The sequence below is a fragment of the Loxodonta africana genome, chromosome 22 (assembly GCF_030014295.1).
Source record: "Loxodonta africana isolate mLoxAfr1 chromosome 22, mLoxAfr1.hap2, whole genome shotgun sequence".
Lineage (NCBI taxonomy): Eukaryota > Metazoa > Chordata > Mammalia > Proboscidea > Elephantidae > Loxodonta > Loxodonta africana.
In genome coordinates this window covers 846,266-863,842 of record NC_087363.1, presented here as the reverse complement: position 1 = coordinate 863,842, position 17,577 = coordinate 846,266, and the positions used below count along the sequence as shown (strand labels likewise).

The 17,577-nt window shown below is 37.9% G+C and overlaps 2 protein-coding genes across 2 annotated transcripts; both read right to left on the bottom strand.

The window, feature by feature from the left end:
- Positions 1 to 2,226: 2,226 nt before the first annotated feature.
- LOC111749267 (olfactory receptor 10AG1-like) lies at positions 2,227 to 3,307 on the bottom strand. Its single transcript, XM_023542599.2, has one exon. It carries the CDS (start codon positions 3,297 to 3,299, stop codon positions 2,358 to 2,360), a length of 942 nt encoding a protein of 313 aa, XP_023398367.2. The 5' UTR covers positions 3,300 to 3,307; the 3' UTR covers positions 2,227 to 2,357.
- Positions 3,308 to 14,956: 11,649 nt separating this feature from the next.
- On the bottom strand, positions 14,957 to 16,481 carry LOC100672865 (olfactory receptor 10AG1-like). The gene has a single exon (XM_010601950.3). It carries the CDS (start codon positions 16,038 to 16,040, stop codon positions 15,099 to 15,101), a length of 942 nt encoding a protein of 313 aa, XP_010600252.2. The 5' UTR covers positions 16,041 to 16,481; the 3' UTR covers positions 14,957 to 15,098.
- Positions 16,482 to 17,577: the final 1,096 nt, after the last annotated feature.

Sequence of the window (17,577 nt, the reverse complement as noted above, 5' to 3'; positions counted from 1 at the left end):
TCAGGGTAGATTGTTTTCCTCTTGAGTTTGTCATCAGATATGTTACATATTCTCTCTATTTTGTTCTGAGCAGGGAGTAGTCCTGCACCTCCCTCCCCGCTAGAGCCAGCTTAGCCCATGTAAATGCGGACATAACTGACTCCTTTTACTTCTGGGCAAAAACTTTAAAAGCAGATGAAAGCTTCAGTACATTCTTTTTAAACTGTCAGCCTGGTGACAGGATGTAGTTTTTTTGTTTTGTTTTGGATCTTTTGGTTTCATATAGGAAAGATTCATTAGATAAGCTTAAAATACTGAAACGGAATAAGGCCAATTACAAAACAGAAGTAGGGAAACAGCACAAGTAACTAACTGCTGTCATTTTATTATCCACGTGAATACAGATTTAGTGTTCCACTTTCTTGATTACATGGATAATGCAGGTTCATTGTAATAAACACCAAAAATTCAGGAAAACTGAAGAAAAATAATAGAACACTTACTCTGGAATATTCATAATTAACATTTGATGAAATACTTCCATTCATCATGTTCAATGTGTATCTCTATGTGTGTGTATTCTGTGTACAATGTATGTGTGTGATATTTATTATTTTATAGCAGATACCTATCTTTTTTAAAATGAATTCCCTCTCTTACAATTTTCTCATGCCTCCTGTCATCTCCAGAAAACTAAAAAGCAAAACAAAGCAAAGATGGAAACTTGTCAATAACTATGATTTTCTAAATATATGTACACATTATAACAATAATATCTATTTTAACAAACCATAGGATTTTACTATACAGAAATCTTTAATCTGATGTGCACATAAATCATGTCTAATGTTCAATAGCATTGATATACCATCATAATTTATAAAATACATCCTCACGGAAAGGTGTTCTGTTCCCTCTAAGGAATTCTTTCCCTGGAAAGCCATTGTAAGGCCAAAATGTATACAGTCAACCCTCTATATCCACAGTGTCCTAGTCATCTAGTGCTACTATAACAGAAATACCACAAGGAGATGGCTTTACCAGACATAAATTTATTCTCTCGGTCTGCTATGCTACAAGTCCAAATTCAGGGTGTCACCTCCAGGGGAAGGCTTCCCCTCTCTTTTGGCTCTGGAAGAAGGTTCTTCTGATGCATCAGTCTTCCCTTGGTCTGGGAGAATCTCATCATAGGAACCTTAGTTCCAAAGGAGGCGCTTTGCTCCTGGAGCTGTTTTCTTGGTGGTGTGAGGTCCCCAGTCTGTCTGTTCACTTCTCTTATTTATACCTCAAAAGAGACTGGCTTAAGACACTACCTAATCTTGTAGACCTCATCAATATAACTGCTGCTAATCCATCTTACTACATCATAATGATACGATTTACAACACTTAGGAAAATCACATCCGATGGTAAAATGGTAAACAATCATACTATCATAGAAGGGAATCATGACTTAGCCCCGCTGATAGGCATTTTGGGGCACACAGTTCAATCCATGACACACAGGATCTGCTTCTGCCAATTCAACCAACCACAGAATGAAAATATGCGTGGGGCAGGGGAGGGAAGAAAGTTCCAAAAGCAAAACTTGAATTTGCCCCACATCCGGCACTATGCTGAATCCACATGAATGAAAAGATGTATAGGCATATCCTACTGTAGCCTCCCACCATTTCAAGGACCCTCAGTCTCTCTCCAGCACTCCTTGTCGGAGGTCTCATGTCTTGTCATTATTCCCCAAACACTACAATACTGTATAATACCTATTTATACAGCATTTACATTGTATTAATTATTCACTGTAATCTGGAGATTATTTAAAGTAAACGGAAGGTTGAGCATAGTTTACCTGCAAATACTAAGCCATTTTATAAAATGGACTTGAGTACCAGCAGATTTTGGTATTCCAGGGGATCCTGGAACCAATCCCCAGTGGATAGCAAGGGATCACTCTATAGCTTTAATTAAAGCATATTAACAACCTGGTTTTTCGAATTTTTTTTTTTATCATAACTATATGGACGTTCATGGAAAGGAATTAAATGCATTTCAATAAGTGATATAACAGATTATAAACTGCATTTGGCTAAATTAAATCAGCCCCTATAAAAGTTCTTACTGAGGAAGAAAACTGCACAATGAAATATAGAATTACTAATGGAATGGTTTGCTATCAGCTTACACATATATTACTTATCTAACTGAATATATTACTTATATAAAGGTCTGACAATAATAAATGTAATTTTTAATTTGGAAATAATTGTCCCTGTATGGAAAGACAAGGTATAGTTAAAGGTATACCTACATTGGAATTTAATGAAAAATATGTGAGAAAGCAATTCTTATACATTTAACTCATTCTTTACTGAAGTGAATTATTTACACAGCAATTTTTTCAGTGCCATCTTGACATCTTTGTTCCTTAAACTATATATCATGGGATTAAACAGAGGAGTTAGGATAGTGTAGAAAAGAGAAAGTACCTTGTCAGTTCCCTCTGAATGTCTGGTGTTGGGTCTTAAGTACATAATAATGGCTGATCCAAAGAATAACACTACAACCATAAGATGAGACGAGCAGGTGGAGAACACTTTAGCTTGACTTGTGGCTGATGGCAACTTCAGGATGATGGAGATGATTTTACTGTAGGAGCCAAGTATCAATAGAAATGGAACTATGACAAATAACACAGCAACTGTGTAGACCAACATCTCATTTACAAAGGTGTCCCCACAAGCCAGCTTGAGTATTGGGGGAATATCACAGAAGAAGTGGTGAATTTGGTTAGGTCCACAAAAAGGCAGAGAGAAAACCTGATACGTCTGCCCTATTTGAGCTGGGATTCCAATGGTCCAGGAGCCAGTCACCAACTGGATACAGACCCTGTGGTTCATGACTAGAGGATAGTGCAGAGGGTTACCAATGGCCACATAGCGGTCATAGGCCATCACTGCCAGGAACAAACACTCTGTGCCTCCAAACAGAAGGACAAAGCACATCTGTGTAGCACAGCCAACTGAGGAAATTCTTCTTCTCTGAGTCCCAAGATTCATCAGCATTCTGGGGAGAGTAGCTGATACATAGCAGATTTCCAAGAAGGAAAAATTTGCCAGGAAAAAATACATAGGGCTCTGGAGAGCAGGATCCATTTTCGTTATTAGAAATATGGTGTCATTGCTCATCAGGATAATGATATAGATAATTAAAAATAATCCAAAAAGAAACCACTGGATATGAGGTATGTCAGCAAAGCCCAAAAGAACAAATTCCATCAGTTCAGTTAGATTTTCTTCTAGCGGTTTTCCTTGGTGATCCATCTGTGGGAAAGGTACATTTATATGTGGATTTCCTTTACCTTCCTGTATCTCTTTGTCTCTTCTCTAAATTGTATTGAGGTGCTCGGGTTGGATTTAATGATCACTGCAATTATTTGCACTTTAAGAATGATACTATTTATGTATGTCCCACATCATTCTGTTAAATCACAGTGAACAGTCTCCTCACATTTATTTTAAGATCATTTTACTATACTTTCCAAGCACCGTCCAGGATAGATCAAGCTATACCGGACTCAACACAGACACTGGAGCAATTGGCAACTGCTGGAGATGGACACTCAGCTTTGTCATCTAATCTCACTTTAAATTAATTACACATCTTGACACTCCTATTGTACTTCTCTATGCATTTTTTCATCAAACTTCTCAAACACTACGTCATAAGTTATCTTCTAACATTCACCTTCAACTCTCTCTTTTGACAGTTCATTTTCCCATGACTCGATGACTTTAAGCCTATAGGTTCCTATTAAAATAGAGTGCATATTAGATAGTTTAGAAAGAAAATTGTGAGGATATTTTATTTTCATGGGGAATACAACAAATAACTCTTGGTAGGATATCAATTGGGTACGATAAGAGAATTTTATTCAGGGAATTAACCTGGGAACATTGATTCAGATATGAACAATACATGTAGTTACCCTGGAAAAACAAAAATAGCATGGAGGGTATTTTGTTACCTGTATGTATTTGTATGGGACAGGAGGAGGAAAGATATTAGGTGTTGTGTTGTACCCATTGGGCTGTGTGCACCCACCTTTATTTTTATTGTTCCTCAACAATACAACACTTCAAAAATAATTGTTTCTAAACCCACTTTTCTTCAGAATAAAGAATATTGAGACTCTCTAAGTGTGGATGATTTGACAAATTACACATAGGTTTTGTGATTGCAAGTCAGTATGTATTTTTTTTTTTAATGGACTTGAGATTGACTCCTATCTCCATGATTTATAGGCATACCTCATTTTATTGTGGTCACCAGACATTTCATTTTTCACATACTGAAGTTTTGTGGGGACGCTGCATCCAGTAACTCCACTGGTGCCATTTTTCTATCAGCATGTGCTCATTTCCTGTCTCTGTGTCATATTTGGTTTATTCTCACAATATTTCACATTTTTCATTATTATTATATCTATTATGATGATCTGTGATGAGTGATCTTTGAAATTACTATTGTAACTGTTCTAGGGGTGCCACAGACCTCACCCCTGCCAGATGGCAAACATAATCAATAAATGTTGTCTCTGTCCTGACTGTTCCATTAACTGCCCATTGCCCCATCTCTCTCCCTCTCTTCAGGCCTCCTTCTTCACTGAGAGACGACAATATTGAAATTAGGCCAGTTAATAACCCTTCAATGGCCTCTAAGTGTTCGAGCAAAAGGAAGAGTCGCACATCTCCCACTTTAAATCAAAAACTAAAAATGATTAAAGTTAGTGTGGAAGGTATGTCAAAAGCTGAGATAGGCTTAAAGCCAGGCTTCTAGCACCAAACAGTTCCCCAAGTTGTGAATGTTAGGGAAAAGTTCTTGAAGGAAATTAAAACTGCTACTCCGGTGAACACAAGAATGATAAGAAAGCAAAACACCCTTATTGTTGATACCAAGCATGTTTTTGTGGTGTGACTAGAAGACAAAACCAACCACAACATTCACTTAAGCCAAAGCCTAATCCAGAGCAAGAATCTAACTATCCTCAATTCTATGAAGAATGAGTGTTAAGGAAGCTGCAGAAGAAATGTTTGAAGCTAACAGAGGTTGGTTCATGAGGTTTAAGGAAAGAAGCGATCTCCATAACAACAACAAAAAAGCAAGGTGAAGCAGCAAGTGCTCCAAAAGGTCTGAAAATAAAAAACCCACTTCCTTCAAGTTGATTCTGACCCACAGAGACCCTACCGGGTGGAGCAGGACAGCCCCTTCTGGTCTCCAAGGAGAGCCTGGTGGATTCCAACCGCCGATCTTTTGGTTAGCAGCAGTAGCTCCTGACCACTGTACCACCAGGGTTTCCCCAGAAGGGTTAGCTAAAATAGTTGATGAAGGTGGTACACTGGAAACTTTCAGTGTAGACGAGACAGCCTTACATTGGAAGAAGGTGCCAACTAGGACTTTCGTAGCTAGAGAGGAGATGTCAATGCCTGGCTTCAAAGTTTCAAAGGACAGGCTGACTCTCTTGCTAGGGCTAATGCAGCTGGGGGCTTTAGGCTAAAGCCAGTGATCATTTACAGTTCCGGAAATCCCAGAACCCTTAAGAATTATGCTAATCTACTCTGCCCATGTTCTATAACTGGAACAACAAGGCCTAGACGACAGGACATCTGTTTACAACATGGTGTGCTGAATATTTTAAGACCACTGTTATAGATCTATTGCTCAGAAAAACGATTCCTTTCCAAGTGTTATCGCTCCTTGACAATGTACCTGGTTACCCAAGAGCTCTGATGGAGATGTACAAGGAGATTAATGTTTTCATGCCTGCTAATACAACATCTATTCTGCAGCCCATGATCAAGGAGGAATTTCGAGTTTTAGTTTTTAGGAGATACATTTCATAAGGTTATAGCTTCCACAGACAGTGATTCCTCTGATTGATTTGGGCAAAGTAAACTGAAAACCTTGAGGAAATAATTCATAATTCTAGAAGCCATTAGAAACATTGGTGATTCATGGGAGGAGGTCAAAATATCAACATTAACAGGAGTTTGGAAGAAGTTGATTTCACTCTCATGGACAATTTTGAGAAATTCAAAACTTCAGTGGAGGAAGAAACTGAAGGTGTGGTGGAAATAGCAAGAGAACTAGAATTACATGTGGAGCCTGAATACGTGACTGAATTGCTGCAAATTCACGATAAAACTTTGAAGGACGAGGAGCTACTTCTTAGTGATGAACAAAGACGGTGGTTTCCTGAGATGGAATCTACTCCTGGTGAAGATGCTGTGAATATAAACTTAGTTAATGAAGTGGTGCCCGGGTTAGAGAGGACTGATTCCATTTTTAAAAAAGTTCTACTGTGGGTAAAATGCTATCCAAGAGCATTGCACGCTACAGAGAAACCTTTCATGAAAGGAAGAGTCAGTTGATGAGGCAAACTTCACTGTTGTCTTATTTTAAGAAACTGCCACAGCCACCCCAACTTCTGGCAACCACCACCACGATCAGTCAGCAGCCATCAACATCAGGGCAAGACCCTCCACCAGCAAAAAAAAAATTACAACTAGCTGAAGGCTTAGATAATGACTAATATTTGTTAGCAATAAAGTATTTTTTAAATTAATTATGTTTTTTAGACATAATGATATTGCACACTTAATAGAGTGCAGCATAGTGTAAACATAACTTTATATGCACTGAGAAACCAAAAAAGTTGTGTGACTTGTTTTATCGCATTATTCGATTTATTGTAGTGGTCTGGAACTGAACCCACAATGTGTCCAAGGTATGCCTGTATTATCTGTGTGGTATTTACTGATATGAAATGATTTGAGAAGTAAAGGCTGTTACCACATTCCTACTTGAAATCAATGTAAAAAAAACAATATAGATTCTAGAAAATGGTGTACACCTAATATGATACTCAGGATTGTTTGTGAACTGAGATAAAGAAATAAAAACTGAAAGAAAAAAAAAAAAGGTTGCCGTGGAGTAGATTCTGAGTCATAGCAACCCTGTACGACAGAATAGAACTGCCCCATAAAGTTTTCAATGAGCACCTGGCAGATTCAAACTGACAACCTTTTGGTTAGCAGCTATAGCACTTAACCACTATGCAACCAGGATTTCCAAATAAAGGAATAAACATATTTAAGGTGAAAGCATCACGCTTACAAGGGAGCGAAGAATTAAGACTCACAAGGGAACAAAAGAATCGTATCTTTATGTATTGCCTAAGGAATGATGGCATTTAATAAAAAATAATTCTTATTAATTGAATATTATGACCTTGAGTACTAATTGAGGTAGTATTTCTAATTATACCAACTCAGCTTTTTCATGATGAAATTATCCATGTATAACATGAAATATATAAAATTTGTTTATGTTATTCTGAAGAGAACAGGGTAGAAAAAGTAGAGATTTACCCTGTGTGTTCTCCCAAAACTATCTATATTATTCTTCTTTCCTGAAAATGTTTAAGTTCTTATTACTTAAGGGAAATCAAACTTAATGTTATAATATTTTTATTTGACATCTAAGTAACCATTCCCTGAAAAAATTCCAGATGATTAAGGAATGCATAACAATATTCTCACTGAGTCGTGGTGCAGTAAGTAGCTAAATGCTTGACTGCTAACGAAAAGGTCTGTGGGAGGAAGATGTAGTATTCTGCTTCTGTAAAGATTTACAGCTGGCAAAGTCTGTGAGGAAGTTCTATTCTGTCCTATATGGTCCTTATGAGTTGGAATCCACTCAAAGGCAATGGGTTTGGATTTGGTTAACTATATTCTGATTCTATTAGATATTAGTCACTGTCAATTTGTCCAAACTACCTAGACCTCAGCTATGTTTGTATTTTTAATATAAATTACAAACATAAACCCTGAAATTAATTCAAAAAACAATATGAGCTTAAAAGTTTATTCTTTTATAAATCATTTAAACTAGTATTTTTTTTTATTTATTTATAATAAATGTTTCCTGGGTTTCTCAATGCTTGTAAATTTATTTCATGGATTCTTTTACATTGACATTTTATTAAAGTATCACCAGAATTAAAATATATAAATATAATGCTTATTTGCTACAGAGTCTTTGCAAGAAATGAAGTTTCCTAGAATATTATTTAGTATTCTTACAAAAATATAGAAGTTTTTCAAATTTTCAGTGTTGCAAAGTAATTTAATATCACTACTTAAAATTATTGTTTAAGGTAAATTATATATTAAATATATGAGAAATATAAAGGCATTGCGTTAATAAAATAGCACATTTGCTACTCTGTGTTAAATATTAATTTTAATAATATGAACTAAAGTAGAATATTGATAGAAAACATTTCATATTTACCTTTCTTATTTTGGATCACAGGAGCCCTGGTGGCAAAGTGGTTAAAGTGCTTGGCTGCTCTCCAGAAGGTCTGCAGTTAGAAACCACCAGCTATTGCAATGGAGAAAGTTCTGGCAGTTGGCTTCCTTAAACATTTATAGCTTGGAAACCCGATGGAGCAGTTCCACTTTGTACTGCAGTGCCGCTGAGTCAGAATCAACTAGACTGGAGTGGGTATGGGTTTTGGTTTGTTTTGCAATGATCTTGTTTCTTCCTCACAGAAGAGGGTTTACACACTTAAGTAAGTATTTAAATTACTTTGACTGACGCAGCTTATTTCATCAATGGTATTCAATCTGCCTTTAAAACAATCTGTTCAGTTTGACACTGGAATGCTCTTTAAGTACAAAATAGTTACCTCTACTCCCCTGGGATCTCTTCCACCTGACAGTTACTTTCTAATTAAACAAATCTCTTTGGCACTCTCCGATTTGGTTTATTTATTTATTTTCCCAGAGAGCTCTCACTTTATTCAGAATATGCTTCCTCTGTAGGTTCTCAATGGAATGGAGTATGCAGAAAGTCTTATATCTTAGGCTTGAATAGAGTCCCGAACTGCCCTTAACAGAGCAACGCATTTGAGGCCATAGAAAACTGACACAAATCCAATTCTGACCTTATCTATTATGACTGCTTCATATGGGCCCTCTGTTCCTATTAGACTGAGGCCCTGTCCCATTTTTCTCAAGTTATTTTCCTTATTTTCTCCTCTTAAATGGGTGCCTTGATTCAAATTCAGAGGCTGACCTCTGTAAGATTTGTAGTGAATGTTCTGACAACAAAGAACATTTTTCCTACATATCATGGCCCAGCCTACGTATCATATAATATATAAATTATTTCTTCAAAAGGACCTGGGAAAACTAGGAACTGGCTGTTGGATATAGTAAATCTAGTTCAAAAATATGTTTTTTTTCCCCAAAATTAATCCAACACAGAGACTTTTTCTTTTCCTTGCAGCATTCTACCATCTTTCCCCAACTTTATTCCTTCTGTGAACCAATTTTTAATGTGTGACTCCTACTAAATTTCACTTAAGACAAAATAAGATTTTAAAATAATTCCAGGCAAGATGAAAGACATAATTCCAGGACAGTAGTCTGTCATAAATTATTGTTGTAAAATAATTGTCAAAAAAATTCCCCTTCAAGACTTAAAATCTGAGTGACACTTAGGTAGTGTGATCTTTAAGATTGTGTGACAATTTTTCTGGGCCTTGATTGTCAGGGGTTTGGCAGTTATACTGTAGTTTGGGGGTTATATAATGGTGTAATCCTTTCATGATGAGATCCATATACTGTGATTATCTCCGAGATGGAATTTGCTGTGAGTAGCCAATCCGTTAAAAGGGAGTTTTGCATGCATCCATCACATATCTGTGGACTTCCTGCCAAAGCTAGCTGGCTTTTGCTCCATCCTGAATCCAGGATTTGGCTCATTAACATCTGACCTCCAATTCTTTTGACTTGGGCCAGCAGCCTGCCTACATACTTTCTGATCTTGGATTCATCAGCCCTCCCAGAGTTTCACAGATCCTTTCTCTCATCAGCACTTGTTGTTTGAGCATTGTTCATCTCTCATTTTGACATTATTCCCTAAACAATACGGTAATGTACAACAACTATTTACATTGCATTTACATTGTATTAGGTATTGTAAGTAATCTAGAGATGATTTAAAGTGTTTGGGAGGATGTGCCTATATGATATGCAAATACTATGCCATTTTGTAGAATGAACTCGAGCATCCTTGGAATTTGGTGTCAGATAGGGTCCTGGAACCAAACTCCTGCAGACACGGATGGGTGCCTATATATTTACATATATAATTCAATACCATCATAGAATGCAGTAGACTGCTACATAATATGCTTTCTGTCCCATCTGATTCTTCTTTCAAGGCTGGGTTTACAATTTTAAGTGATTTAAACACTTGAAGGATTCATTACCGCACCCACAAAACTCTATAGTCCGTTTTTGTGGCATTTGCATTTCTAATCATTTCTTAAGTGTTCTCCATTAAAAACAAAAGAATAAATAAAAACAAATCCCTTGCCATTGAGTTGATTCTGGCTCACAGCAACCCTACAGAACAGAATAGAGTGCCCCATAGGGTTCCCAAGAAAGTGCTGGTGGATTTAAACTGCCAAAGTGTCCTCTGCAGAAAATCTTAAGCTCTTTCATGGATTCCCACAGTAGTTGAAAAAATTCAAATTTCTTCCCAGGAATTGAAGATCGCTATATAACTTGGCCCCTATCTTTATATCCAAACTCATCTGCTAACACATATTTTCCCCAGGCAATCAGTTTTTTAGGCTTCTAAGAATGTAAACCTAAAGGGTCTTCTGTTGTTTTTTCATCTGCCGAGAATGTTCTTTACACATAGTTGCTACTTCTAATTGTTTAGGGCTCAGCTCATATGTTACTTGTTCAGAGAGGGCTCTCCAGGCTTATCATGGAGGTTATATTATTGTTGTTATTGTGCCAAGCACTACCTGGAATCCTCACAAATGAAATGATGTGTAGACATCCTCAGCGGTAGCGTCCAAACACTTCACATCTTCACTCTTCCTCTCCAGCACTATGTGTGTGAGCATTGTTTGTCTCATGTCTTGTCACTATTCCCTAACAACACTTTCTAACAACTATTTACATAGTATTTACATTGTATTAGCTATTATAAGTAATCTAGAGAAGATTAATACAAATAATCCGAGTAGCTGGACTATATGAAGAACGGGGTATAGAATTGGAGGAAGACTATGTAACAACCTTTGATATGCAGATGACGCAATCTTGCTTGCTGAAAGTGAAGAGGACTTGAAGCACTTACTGATGAAGACCAAAGACCACGGCCTTCAGTATGGTTTAAACCTCAACATAAAGAAAACAAAAATCCTCACAACTGAGCAAATAAGCAACATCACGATAAATGGAGAAAAGATTGAGGTTGTCAAGGATTTCATTTTACTTGAATCCACAATCAACGCCCATGGAAGCAGCAGTCAAGAAATCAAAAGGTGCATTGCATTGGGCAAACCTGCTGCAAAAATCTCTTCAAAGTGTTAAAAAACAAAGACGTCACCTTGAGGACTAAGGTGCTCCTGAACCAAGCCATGGTCTTTTCAATCACCTCATATGCATGTGAAAGCTGGGACAATGAATCAAGAAGACCTAAGAAGAATTGATTCCTTAAATTGTGATGTTAGTGAAGAATATTGAATATACTGTGGAGAGCCAAAAGAATGAGTAAAGCTGTCTTGGAAGAAGTACAACCAGAATGTTACTTAGAAGCAAGGATGGCGAGATTGCATCTCACATACTTTGGACATGTCGGAAGGGATCAGTCCTTGGAAAAGGACATTATGCTTGGTACGGTAGAGGGTCAGCAAAAAAGAGGAAGTCCCTCAATGAGATGGATTGAAACAGTGGGTGCGACAATGTGCTCAAGCATAGCAACCATTGTGATGATGGCGCAGGACCGGGTAGTGTTTCATTCTGTTGTGCATGGGGTTGGTATGAATTGGAACCCTCTCAATGACACCTAACAACAACAACAAGCGATGACTAAAAGTGTACAGGAGTTTGTGCATAGCTTATATACAAATATTGTGCCATTTTATATAAGAGACTTGAGCTACCACAGATTTTAGTATTCATGGGAGTCCTGGAATCAATTCCCCATGGATACTGAGGGAACACTGCAAAGTTTTAATTAAGGCATATTGCAAGTCTGATTTTTAAAATCAGTATCACAACTGTATGGACACTCATGGAAATGAATGGTGTGGTTTAGGAGAAGTGATATGACAGATTATACATTAAAAAACTGAGTAAATTAAATCAGCTCAAGCAAAAGTTCTTACTGAGGGAGGACATTGCACAATGAAATTATGAAATGACTAATGGAACGATTTGCTATCTGCTGGTACTCATTTTACTTATATAATTTCAGCAGAAAGTTCTGACAACATTACAAGTGATTTTTAACTTGTAAATAATTGTCACTGTATGCAAAGGCAAAGCGATTTAGTAATCTAATGCTGCTATAACAGAAATACTGCAAGTGTGCAGCTTAACAAAGAGAAATTTATTCTCACAGTTCAGCAGGCTGCAAGTCCCAATTCAGGGTGACAGCTCCAGGAGAAGCTTTCTCTTTCTGTTGGCTCTGGGGAAGGTTGTTGTCATCAATCTTCCCCTGGTCTAGGAGCTTCTCAGCACAGGGATCTCAGGTCCAAAGGACCTGCTCCCCTCCTAGTCTTCATTCTTAGTGATAGGAGTTCCCCCAGTCTCTCTGCTCACTTCTCTCTTTTATTTCAAATGAGAGTCATTCAAGAAACAACCTAATGTTGTAGAGTGAGTCCTGCCTCATTACATGTTGTTGTTGTTAGGCGCTTTCGAGTTGGTTCCTACTCATAGTGACTATGCGCAAAAGAATGAAACAGTGCCAAGGCCTGCATCATTCTCACAACAGTTGCTATGCTGGAGACCATTCTTGCAGCCACCGTGTCAATTCTTCTCACTGAAGGTCTTCCTCTTTTTCACTGACCTTCTACTTTACAAGCATGATGTCCTTCTCTAGGGACTGAGCCCTCCTGACTACATGTTCAAAGTATGTGAGAAGCGGTCTTGCTGTTCTTGCTTCCAAGGGGCATTCTGGTTGTACTTCTTCCAAGAAAGATCTGTTCGTTCTTTTGGCAGTCCAACCCAGTACCAAAACCCAGTGCTGTCGAGTCAATTCAGACTCACAGCAACCCTATAGGACAGAGTAGGACTGCCCCATAGAGTTTCCAAGGAGTGCCTGGCAGATTCAAACTGCCGACCCTTTGGTTAGCAGCTGTAGCACTTAACCACTATGTCACCAGGATTTCCATGGTATGTACATTCAATATTTTCTGCCAGCCCCACAATTTAAAGCATCAATTCTTCATGAATAAGAATAAGAGGTGACTGAAAACACCATGTCTTGGACCAGGCACACCTTAGTCCTCAAGTGAGATCTCTTGCAGCAGATTTGCCCAATGCAATGTGCCTTTTGATTTTTTGACTGCTGTTGCATGAGTGTTGACTGTGGATCCAAGTAAAATGAAATCCTTGACAACCTCAATCTTTTCTCCATTTATCATGATGTTTCTTATTGGTCCAGTTGTGAGGATTTTTGTTTTCTTTATGTTCAGGTTTAATCCATACTGAAGGCTGTGGTCTTTGATCTTCGTCAGTAAGTGGTTCAAGTCTTCTTCACTTTCAGCAAGCAAGGTTGCGTCATCTGCATAACACAGGTTGTTAATGAGTCTTCCTCCAAACCTGGTGCGCTTTTCCTCTTCACATAGTCCAGCTTCTCAGATTATTTGCTTAGTTTACAAATTGAATAGGTATGTTGACAGACATAACCCTGATACACACCTTTCCTGACATTAAACCCTGCAGTATCACCTCGTTCTGTTTGAACTACTGCCTCTTGATCCATGTACAGATTCCTCATGAACACAATTAAGTGTTCCGGAATTTTCCTACTCCACAATGTTATTAATAATTTGCTATGACTCAAACAGTCAAATACCTTAGCATAGGCAATAAAAAACCAGTAAACATCTTTCTGGTATTCACTGCTTTCAGCCTGGATCCATCTGACATCAGCAATAATATCCCTGGTACCAAGTCCTCTTCTGAATCCAGCTTGAATTTTTGGCAGTTCCCTGTCGATACACTGCTGCATCCATTTTTGAATGATCTTCAACAAAATGTTGCTTGCATGTGATATTAAAGAAATTGTTCCATAATTTCTGCATTCGATTGGATCATCTTTCTTGGGAATGGTATAAATACTGAAATCTTCCAGTCAGTTGGCCAGGTAGCTGTCTTCTAAATTTCTTGTCATATACGAATGAGTACTTCCAGTGCTGCATCTGTTTGTTTAAACAGCTCTACTGGTATTCCATCAATTCCTGGAGCTTTGTTTTTCCCCAATACCTTCCATGCAGCTTGGACTTCTTCCTTTGGTACCATGGGTTCCTGATCATATGTTACCTCCTGAAATGGTTGAAAGTCAACCAGTTCTTTTTGGTATAGTGTCTCCGTGTATTCCTTCCATCTTCCTTTGATGCTTCCTGCATCTTTTAATAATTTCCCCACAGAATTCTTCAGTATTGCAACTCGAGGCTTGAATGTTTTCTTCAGTTCTTTCAGCTTGAGAAATGGCTCATCTTCCTGCACTATATCAGGCAATGTTCTGATGCTATTCATAAGTTTCTTGGTGGCTAATTCTTTTCAGAAGTAGACCACTGAGTCCTTCCTGGTCTGCCTTAGTCTGGAAGCTCATCTGAAACCTGTTTGCCATGGATGATCCTGCTGATATTTGAATACCAGTGACGTAGCTGCCAGTATCATAACAACACACAATCCCCCACAATACAACAAACCGATAGATGCGTGGGGGACTTGTTATATAACTGCCTCTAATCCTGTCTCATTAACATCACAGAGGTAGGATTTACAACACATAAGAACATAACCACACCAAACCAGTTGCCTTTTAGAGGATTCCAATTCATATAATAAAATGGTGGGCAATCAAACAACATTGAGAATGATGACCTGGCCAAGTTGACACATGTTTTTGGGGGACACAGTTCAATCCATAACACACTTATAGTACATCGGTTGAAATTTGATACAAAATATATAAGAAAGCAATTCTTATACATTTAATATGTTCTTTAATGAAGTGAATTATTTACATAGCAATTTTCTCAGTGCTATTATGACATCCTTGTTCCTTAGACTATATATCATGGGATTAAACATAGGAGTTAGGATAGTGTAGAAAAGAGAAAGTACTTTGTCAGTTCCCTCTGAGTGGCTGGTGTTGGGCCTTAAATATGTAATAACGGCTGATCCAAAGAATAACACCACAACCATAAGATGAGACGAGCAGGTAGAGAAGGCTTTGGCTCGACTTGTGGCTGATGGCAACTTCAGGATAATGGACATGATTTTACTGTAGGAACCAAGTATCAACAGAAATGGAACCATGCCAAATAACACAGCAACTGTGTAGACCAACATGTCATTTACAAAAGTGTCCCCACAAGCCAGTTTGAGTATTGGGAAAATGTCACAGAAGAAGTGGTTAATTTTGTTAGGTCCACAAAAAGGCAGAGAGAAAATCTGATACGTCTGCACAATCATAACAGGAATCCCAGTGGTCCAGGAGCCAGTCACCAAGTGGATACAGACCCTGTGGTTCATGACTAGAGGATATTGAAGAGGGTTGCAAATGGCCACGTAACAGTCATAGGCCATCAATGCAAGGAATAAACACTCTGTGCCTCCAAATATAAGGACAAAGCACATCTGTGTAGCACAGCCACCTAAGGAGATTGTTCTTCTCTGCATCCCAAGATTCATCAGCATTCTGGGGAGAGTAGCTGATACATAGCAGGTTTCCAAGGAGGAAAAATTTGCCAGGAAAAAATACACAGGGCTCTGGAAAGCGGGATCCATTTTTGTTATTAGAAATATAGTGCCATTGCTCATCAGGATAATGATGTAGATGATTAAAAATAATCCAAAAAGAAACCACTGGAGATGGGGCATATCAGCAAAGCCCAAGACAACAAATTCCATCAGTTCTGTTAGGTTGTATTCTGGAGGTTTTTCTTGATGATTCATCTGTGGACAATGTAAATTCACACGTACATTTCCTTTACCTTCCTGTATCTCTTTGCCTCTTCTCTAAATTGTATTGAGGTGTCAGGATTGGATTTACGATCACTGCAATTATTTGCACTTTAAGAATGATGCTATTTATGTATGTTCCACATCATCCTGTTAAATCACAGCAAACAGTCCCCTTAAATTTATTTTAAGATCTTTTCACTATAGTTTTGGAGCACAGCCCAGAATAGATTAAGCTATACCTAACTTGGCACAGGCACTGGAGCTATTGGCAACTGGTGGAAATGGACTCTCAGCTTTGCCATCTAATCTCACTTTAAACTGATTACATGTCTTGAGAATTCTATTGCACTTCTCTATGCATTTTCTCAGTCAAGCTTCTCAACCACTATATCATAAACTGCCTTCTAACATACTTCTTCAACTGCCTCTTTCAACTTCATTCTCCCATTACTTGATGATTTTAAACATATAGGTTCCTATTACACAATTCATACCAGATAGTTTTGAAAGAATGTTGTGAGAGTATTTCACTTTGCATAGGGAAATAAAATAAATATCTTTTTGTATGATATTATGTGGGTAAATAAAAGGATTTTATTAAGGGGAATTATCCTGGGAAAATTGATTAAGACATGAATAATAAATGTAGCCACCCTGGGATAACTGGGAGAGCATGGAGGGTATTTGTTACCTGTGCGTATGTGTGTGGTCAGGAGGAGGAAAAATATTTGCTGTTACGTTATACTCATTGTGCTGTGTGCACCTGCCTTTATTTTTGCTGTTCCTCAAAAAATAACACTTCAGGTAATTGTTTCTAAACTCACTTTTCTTTAGATTTAAGGATACTGAGACTTACTAAGTGTGGATAATTCAGCTAATCGCATATAGGTTTTGTGACTGCAGTTCAGTATGTATTTTTATTTTTTTATAGACTTGAGTTTGACTCCTACCTCCATGATTTACAGGCTTATCACATTGTATTGTCCCATATTTTATTGTACTTCACAGATATTGTCCTTTTTTTTTTTTTTTTACAAATTGGAGGTTTGTGGAAACCCTGCATCCGGCAACTCTACAGAGTCATTTTTCTAACAGCATGTGTTCACTTTCTGGCTCTGTGTCACATTTGAGTAATTCTTGCAATATTTCAAACTTTTTAAATTATTATTAGATCTGTAATCAGTGATATTTGATGTTACTATAGTAATTGTTTTGGGGTGCCACGAACTACACTCTTGCAAGACAGCAAACTTAATGGATAAATGTTGTATGTGTTCTGACTTCTCCACTGACAAGCCATTACTCTGTCTATCTCCTGCTCCTGGAGACTTCCTATACCCTGAGACAGGATGTAACCTGACACTGCAAATGCCAGTAAATTTTCATTTGTCCTAAAACTAGCCCAAGCCAGATTTGGCCTTCCCCACATCTGCCTAAGGGCCAGGTGTGACCATAATTGACCTCAACAGAGGACACAGCAACAGGAGGAATGAATCCGAAGGAAAACTACCACCCAGACCTACTCTGA

What these genes read in the sequence shown, in the direction of transcription:
- LOC111749267 (XM_023542599.2), bottom strand. Translation starts at nt 3,299, where the DNA reads ATGGATCACCAAGGAAAACCGCTAGAAGAAAATCTAACTGAACTGATG.
- LOC100672865 (XM_010601950.3), bottom strand. Translation starts at nt 16,040, where the DNA reads ATGAATCATCAAGAAAAACCTCCAGAATACAACCTAACAGAACTGATG.